An 8,812-nucleotide genomic window follows, 5' to 3' on the forward strand; every position below is an offset into this window, starting at 1 on the left:
GGATCATCTGAATCCATTATAAGAACATCCATATCAATTATCTTATCTAAAAATTTTATTTTAAATTTTAGATAAAATAATTCAAAAATCTTTGCATCACCTATTATATTTTTTTTCTTAAATTTAATATTTATGAACATTACTTATCTAAATTTAAGGATTAGATTTCATTCCTTAAATATTATTGTATGCCTCAATAGATCAATTAAATCATATTCATTTCCCTATCAAGAATTAGCGTCCATCATTAAGAAGTTTACATACTGAATTAGCGTCCATCATTAAATAATTTACATACTAACACTAGACGGCTAGATTTCCAAATGTTAAAGCTTATTAAAGATAAAACAAATGCATGGACTAAAGAGAAAGAGTACAAGCTATCTTTTAGTTATATTCCTTCTCAGTCAAACTCATTCAACATTTGTTTTGTTTTTTTTAAATAAAAGAGTGAATTAAAAAAACAAAAGCACACGTGTATAACGCCCCGGCGCCCTTTTTTTCTACTCCCCCTCCCCTCTCCTAATTCACAATCGTCTCTCTTCAGTTCCACCATGATCTGCTAGTAGTTATACAAGAACAGAGCAGAGATGGGTTTCAAACCCCTCACTCTCCATCTCATGCCCTGGTGCTTCCACGTGGCCGGCGCCTCCCCGTGGCTTCCCAGCGACGCAGCTACCGACACCGCCGCCGACCCTCCACCGTCCAACCGATCCGTCCGCCTGCTGGGCGCTGACGGCCGGATCCGCATCCAACACCTGCCCGTCTCGGCCGGCGATCTCATGGACGCGCACCCTCTCCACCTCCTCTGCCGCTCCGACGGCCTCGTCATCGGCCAGCCCGTCCCCTGCCTAGCCCCCGAAGAGTTCCTCCTCCCCGGCCGCACCTACTTCCTCCTCCCCGCTCATCTATTTCGACCCGCCACCCCCCTCTCCTTCTCCTCCCTCGCATCCTGCCTCGGCGACTTTCTCAAGCGATCCGGCGGATGCTCGCCGATCCGACCGATCGAGTTCCAGAAGACGCCCGCCGGAAGGCTCCAGGTCCGCGTGTCCGATGAGTACCTGGATCGGCTGGCGGAGGAGGAGGCCGCGCAGGAGAGGAGAGGGCGGGGGGTGTGCACGACGGAGGAGTTGGCCAAGGACTACAAGCAGTTGGTGAGATGCCGTTCGTGGAAACCGAAGCTGGAGACGATCAAAGAGTCGGAGCGGAGCCGCGGCCGCGGCCGCGGCGGCGCGGCATTTGGGGGTATCGGACGAAGGAAGAGGAGCGCCCAAAACCAGAGCGCCACTAATCACGGAAAAGAAGACAGAGACTGATATAAGGCGGCGTATATCGTACATATCATTATTCCGTTATACATATATATCAAGTCATGTGTTATAAATTGTTAAATCGGCCTAAAAACCTTGTTTAAGTATTTTGGCTGTTACACAAGTGGAATTGAAATATTTGAATGGAGAATACGATATGCTGACTGTTACGTGAGTAAGTATTTGTGTAACGGGAGAAGGACTTGGTGCCAGGCCAGCTGACAAGTGAGACGAAGAAGGTGAAGAAGGCTGACACGGCGAGAATCTATTCCCCCTCTGCCCTTTTTTCCTTTCTGTGGGCTCGGAGCGGAAGCGTGGTTGGTGCTCGTGGGAGAAGTAGGGGCCTGAGAAGCTGAAAGAAGGAGCGCCTTGGGCCTTGCCTGGGAGAAGACGACGAAAAAGTAGTCAAAGTCGATACACACGTTTAGGTGACTTGGGAGGCTAATAAATAGGCTGCGAAGGAGGGTGGGTGTTTTGATTTTCTTTTTTCCAACACGTGCGGGAGACGTTGAGAAGGAAATGGTATTAATTTGAGTCTAGACATTATTGTTGATCGATGAGTTATTGCTCTTTTTCATCTATCGCCCCACGTAACCCGAGTCATCATGGATGGATTTGATTCAAACTATCATGCATAATAAGGGGTGGATCACGAAGCCACGTGGTAGAACAGGGGCTTTATGGTCATTTCAGTTTTTTTTTTTTAACCCTTTTCTTTTGGATTTCCACAGAATACGGAGGAGGGGGCCGCTCTCTCTTTTCTCTCCGCGGGACCATTTATTCGGGAGTTAGTGAGGGAAGAATCAAGGATAGGAAGGGGAGATAACGAGGGAATGGGGAGAGACGGGTGAGTTTTATCCCTTCTAAGTAGAATTTCTTACACCTTGAATCGGGGTGTCTTGTTTCAATTGTATCCCCTTTTAATAGCCGATTTCGGATGTCGAGCACGACGACGCGGTTGCTATCCGTGGTGGTGACGGGCATGTAGCAATTATCGACCTTGTTCCACACGAGGCGGAGAAGAAGGGTGTCGGGGTGAGGGTTCTTGTAGACGAAAGATGGTGCTGCGCCTGCTACGAGGGCTGCATTGCCCTATCCAGCGACGAGCTCGTGGAGATGCTGGTGGTCGATGGTACCTTTGTGTTAGAGCTCTTTTGAGGCGCGAGGAGAGGCGTCGGTGAGGGTTTTCGGGACCTAGGCTACAATCACAATGACCCCGTGCTCACGATGCGCTGCACGACATTCAATTTTAGGACATTAAGTTCGTCAACGTACGGCGTGCTCAAAATCACACGATTGTTAATCCACGACGGCACCAAATCGTTGTTCTTGAACCTAATCGTGTTGGAACAATGCCATCCCGACTGAACCAAGGACATCACCTCCTACATCATCTTCATGATCAACTCGAAGGATGACGTGAGCTACATGCACTACCGGGGGATCATCGAATATTGGCTAGGCAATGACGGCGAGGTGGCGAACCTGCTCAACAAGCTGTGCCTGGAGGTGTTGTTCGACTTCGATGACAGCTACCTGCCGGAGAGGGTGAACAGATACTACAACCACTAGTGGAACACGCGGAGCGCGAGCTTGAAACACAGGTACTTTGGGAACCCGTGGGTAGTCATCTCCTTGATCGCCACCGTCTTTTTGTTGCTGCTCACCTGTGCACTGACCTTCTACTCTATTGTGGCTGCCTCTTCTTCCTCTTCAGAGTTAACAATTGGAGGAAATGCCGACTGAGTATTTTTCATAACTTTATACATTTAGGAGGCGTTTGGTTCTTTCCTAGGAATAGGAATCGGAATGGGAATCATTGTATTGTGGAATGGGAATGGGTATGAGCATGGATATCACTCTTAAAAGCAATGTTTGGTTAGTTGCATATCTTCTATCGGAATAAATCAAAATTTCTTTTTTTACCCTTAAAGGAAAATAAGAGAAAAAATTAGATGTGAGAGAAAGATGAATGTGAGAGAAAAATATGATGAAAGAGAATGATGAGAGAGAAAGTATGATGAGAGAGAAAGTATGATGAGAAAGAATGAAGAGAGAGAAAGTGTAATGAGAGAAAATGAGAAAAGAGAATGTGATTGGAGAGAGCATGATGAGAGAAGATGAGAGAGAAAATATGATGTGAGAGAAAGTATGATGGGAGAGGATGAAGAGAGAGAAAATATAATGAGAAAAAAATGAGGAGAGAGAGTGTAATGAGAGAGATTGAGGAGAGAGAAAGTATGATGAGAAAAAAGAGAACAATGAGTATGATGAGAGAGATTGAGGAGAGAGAAAGTATGATGAGAGAGAAAGTGTGTTGAGGAAAAAAGGAGGGAGTGTGACAAGAGATATTGAGGAGAGAAAAAGTATAATGAGAGAGAAAGTGTGATGAGAAAAAAGAGAGTGTGATGGGAGAGATTGAGGAGAGAGAAAGTGTGATGAGAGAGAAAGTGTAATGAGAAAAAAAAAAGGAAGAGAGTGCGATGGAAGAGATTGAGGAGAGAGAAAGTGTGATGAGAGAGAAAGTGTAATGAGAAAAAAAGGGGAAAGAGAGTGTGATAGGAGAGATTAAGGAGAGAGAAAGTGTGTGATAAAATGATGAGAGAGAAAATATGATGAGAGAGAACAAAGAGAGAGAAGTGATATGAAAGAAAAAATAAATAAATATATTTTGATATTTGATATTAATGGAGAAAATTTTAGTTTTAAGTCAAGGGTATTTTTGGAATAAGGGAATATTTTGATTGATGAAAATAGGGTAATGGCTCATTGAAGGGGAGATACATGGGAATGAGTTATTACCCAATTTCAAGGATTCATTCCCTTATTTGTATTCCTATTCCTATAATCCAAACATTAACAATGGTAATCAATGATTCCCATTCCCATTCCCTACTTCTATTACCCTAAACCAAACGCCCCCTTAACCTTTATTTTCCTCCCTATTAATCTTCTCTTCCTGCCAGACAAGGAAAACAAAAATATTTTACTTCTTTTTTCTTCCCCTCTTCCTTCTGTTAATGAATTTTTCCTCACCCCATCCAAACAGAGGTTGAGGGAGAGAATCCTAATTTTTCCTGACGCCGCCACTACTTCACCCCTCTCTCACGTGATCCCACCAATTGTTTCTCATGCCTTGCGACACTTACGCCTCCCTCTCCTCCTCTCCCTCACGCACCTCAACGAGCCCGTTGTTGGTCACGTTGCCTTTTGTGTCATGCTTAGGCACACCTCCATCATCAGCCCTCACACCCTAGCAGTGCTACACCACCAGGTACGCCTCCAATGTCGATTCAGTGCAGATCTTTTGCTACCATACGCCTCTGACGTCGATCTAGCACAGATCCCCTCACTATCAGAGCACGTTGCTCCCTCGAGCCAAATCTTGTTGCCACCCCTTTTTGGCTCGTGCTAGGCACTGCCGCCTAAGACGTCTCCGATTTTTGAGCTCCTGGAGTCCTCAAACTCTTGGAGCCCTCACATATCCAAAGCAGCTATGCTCACCTCCGCTAACCAACAAATTCAGTGCTCCATTTGTCTCTTTTGATCCTGATCCAGTTGGTCCACCTAGCTCCAGGGGCTCATCTTCCTAATTGGATACTTCAAGGACCCAACTACTCGATCGGATATTCGAGGGGCCTAGCTCCCTGATAAAATACTCTAGTAGCCCCTTGAACAGATATCTCGCTCATGTTTGATCGACTGTGTTGTTCGGGTGCTCCTGCTCACTCCACTCCGACCCAACGTCTCTCCCAAGCCCAAAAATCTAGACGTTCTAGCACGTGGACTAACGTGACACGTAGAGTAGTATACTGGATGCAACGTGATCCTATGAGATCTCATATAGTGCAAGACCTGTCAAAAATACACCATCTCCTTTGATAGTCACAGATGTAACACATCACTCCTTCGTGCTATAAAAAGTCATGCCACCGCAGGCCAAGGTACGCGCATATATAGTGATACAAATTACTTTACCACATTGTTTATCTTCATCATGCTTATCGCGAAAGGCTGACTTGAGCGTCGGAGTGGCTACGCCAAGAACCCCTTGGCCTGCTTACTGACATTCCTTCTTCTTCTTCCACCTTGTGATGTTGTAGGTGATCTCCCTTCAAGGTCTTCTTCTGGTGAACCTTAAAGCCATCACTGGTGGTCAAGTTTCACCGATTTTAGACGGGATCAATATATAATTTTGATTATGTAATTATTAGGTAATCACTTAAGCAAGATTATGGGGAATAAAACATAATCTAATATTATTTGGTTCAATTCTAGATAATATTATAACCTAATTTAACACTTACTATATTACCTTTGGTTTAATTATTTTAATAGGATAGTATATTTAAGGGATGAGGAAATCTATTTAAATTATCCTATTAAGATAGAAGTTGATTCAATTAATTAATTAAAGTTTAATTAAAACTAAAGTTCAATTATCATTGCATTGTGTCGTTGTCTTCATCTTCGTCATCTTTCGTCCGCTTCGGTCGTCGTTGTCGCTATGCTTAGAAACTGTTATTTGCTCGCTTCACCCGGTATCACTGTGCCTCAGAAACTACCGATTGTTGTCGTTGTGCTCTCACAACCTCTAATCGCATCGTCCTTCACCGTTCGCTCCTTCCTCGCCCTAGATGCCTACTTTGCACGTCATCATTGTGCCTTAAAAACCGTCAACCATCGTCACTGTGCTCTCACAAGCGCTGCCCATGTCATCCTTCACTATTTGCTCCTTCCTCGTTCTTGACGCTAGGCATGATAGTGATTATCCTATGGGCTAATAAAAATGATGAATTGAGGAGAAGACAAGAAGATGACCTAAAGAAAACAAGGAGAAAACCTTCGTTTGTCAAAAAAAGGAAACTTTGTTAATAATAGAAGGATGAATCCTCAAATAACTAAACATTTCTTTATATAAACTCTAGAGCCTAAAACTCAAATAAAGGAAAGAAATCCTAATATGTAGATCCTAATTCTTATTTTGTAAAGAAAGAAAAGAACTTATGGTTAAACTCTTCACAACTTATCAATGGATATAATCCTTTTATCCATATGGGCTTAGATGTTCTTATTTGGACATCTTGCTTGGGCTACTGAATTTATAAACTTAATTTCTTGGTGTGGATATTAGCAGAAATTTGATTGAAACTTTAGCATGGGCTCATAATCGCACACCTTTGGCTAATTTGGTTCGATAGAGAGATAAGTTAGTAGCTCTTTCCATTATGCAAGCAAGATTGTTCGGATTAGTCCACTTTTTAGTAGGTTATATATTTACTTATGCAGTTTTCTTGATTACCTCTACATTAGGAAAATTTGATTAATTTAGTTATTTATTATTTTTTCATATACTATATAAGTAACAATCTCATTTGTTTCAATAGATAGGGAAGATGATGATCCACCTTATAGTTTTGCACCTAGGATCTAAACTCTATCATAAATAATAATAGGAACTGAACATTATATTATGGAAGCAAAAGTACGATTCAAAGGGAGAAGAAAGGTAGAAATTGGGAAAAAAAAAAAATCATTTGATTCGTCGATCCTAAAAAAAACAAAAGAAGCAAAGTTTCATCATTGAGTGAAAAATGAGAAATTCATATAAAATTGTAATCTCCACCACATAATAGCACACTACACATCTCCATCGGTGTTGTTTTTTGGGATATTCGAATACATACTTAGGGAAATGTTTCATACATGTTTATTACTAGGCGCAATAAGATCAAGCTGGTAAGGAGAAAAATATCCTTTCCTATTTGTATAAATTTTTATGATTTATGATTATGGAGTAAACCTCTTTATCATTATGTACAAATGGAGTATGTTATTTGTACAAAATGGTAAAGAGGCGTATTCCAACTTTCTTCATCCATAAGTTCCCGATTCTTTAGCGTCGAGTAGAGCAATTTGGTAGCTCCTAAGGCTCATATCCTTGAGGTTACGACTTCAAATCCTATCTCCACAATATAAAAAAAAATTGCTACTAGAAAAGAAAAATTCTTAATAGAAATCCTAACAAAAAGAAATTAACAAAACAAAACACTGAAATAGATAAACCTTAACCCATAAATATTAAAAATACCAAAAATACCCTAAAATGGAAACTACTAAAAATAACAAAAAGATCTTCGGAGGCTTCGAAAAGGGCCTAAATGGTTCTTTTTGAGCCCGAAACTTGATGGTTAGGGTTCCCCAATAGCAAACATAAATTTTTAAATTTGCATATGTGACCGTTGATAGAGCTTGATTCCAAGTCCCGAGTTAAAAAGTTATGACTCTTTGAAGTTCAAGGGGTTATATTCGGTTGGTCCCGCATCTGCCCTAGACGCCTGCTTCGTTCATCATTGCCACGCCTTAGAAACCGCCGATCGTCGTCATTGTGCTCTCACAACCACCCGTTGCACCATCCTTCGCCATGCACTCCTTCCTCGTCCCTAGATGCCCATCCACTCCTTCCTTTCCCTAGACGCCCGTTCGTCGTCTACTCGTTCCTCTCCCCAGATGCTCCTTTCCCTAGACACTTGCCTTCGTAAGAAGAACTAGCAAAGGATAATTTTGGGAACATTTTTCTGTTAACCTAGGAATTAATCATCAAAAAACCATCCATTTCGATAGTAATCCGATTTCAAGTTTTAATGACATTTGTTGATTGATACAGATATGGCTTGAGGGGTATAGGAGAAATTAAGAGGAAGAAGAGGGGCAATTCGGTAAAAGGACTATTAGAGTTTTAAAGAGAGGCACTGTAGCTAGTGAGAGGAGGAGGTTTGTTTTTGGCTCGCGGCTCCGCCGCCATCGACCCTTGGCTCCACGCCATCTCAACCTGGCTGCCAGCATCGCCTACTCCTTCGTCGCCGGTGATCCGCCATCTCCTCCTCTGCTTTCCCTCTCCACCGCCGCCAAGAGGAAGGAAGGGGGTGCGGCTTGGTGGGTTCGTCTGTGGGCTTCACCGTCGCCGCCGCCACGGGACCTGCCTCGCCGCCTCCGAGCGCTTCACGCCGCCACCGCCGCCTCTAATGGTTGTGGATGCCATTGCCGATGCCTCCCACAGTCGTGACTCCTCCTACAATGGCCGCCAATGAGTCTCGACGCCGCCTACGCCTCCTGAAAGCATCGACACCTCCTCCAGCGGTCGTCGGTAGGCCGTCGGTGCCTCCGGTAGGCCGTCGGTGCCTCCGGTAGGCCGTCGGTGCCTCCGGTAGGCCGTCGGTGCCTCCGGTTGGCTACTGGTGTCTCCCCTTCCCCCTGTATGATGGCGGCATCGCCGCCTTCGCTGGGCACTGCTCTCTGGACATCACCCCCAGCGGCCAATAGCTCTAGCGTCCGCCATCCACAGCGGCCCCCGTCAACGTGCGCCGCCGCCCCCAATGGGTGCCGCCTCAGCCTCTTGCACCCACCGTCGCCGCCTCCTGCGGCCACCATCACCGCCTCCAGCAGCGGGCGCCGCCTCCAGAGGTTAGCGCCGCTCGTACTATATGTTTATGCCAGCCTTC

General features: G+C 44.1%; 1 protein-coding gene and 1 pseudogene across 1 annotated transcript; both read left to right on the forward strand.

The window, feature by feature from the left end:
• The first annotated feature begins 520 nt into the window (after positions 1 to 520).
• Positions 521 to 1,463, forward strand: LOC122049338. The gene has a single exon (XM_042610731.1). The coding sequence runs from the start codon at positions 591 to 593 to the stop codon at positions 1,314 to 1,316; it is 726 nt and encodes a 241-aa protein (XP_042466665.1). The 5' UTR covers positions 521 to 590; the 3' UTR covers positions 1,317 to 1,463.
• A 527-nt stretch (positions 1,464 to 1,990) lies between these two features.
• LOC122048491 lies at positions 1,991 to 3,206 on the forward strand (annotated as a pseudogene).
• The last annotated feature ends 5,606 nt before the right edge of the window (positions 3,207 to 8,812 follow it).

Source organism: Zingiber officinale, chromosome 2B (assembly GCF_018446385.1).
Source record: "Zingiber officinale cultivar Zhangliang chromosome 2B, Zo_v1.1, whole genome shotgun sequence".
NCBI lineage: Eukaryota > Viridiplantae > Streptophyta > Magnoliopsida > Zingiberales > Zingiberaceae > Zingiber > Zingiber officinale.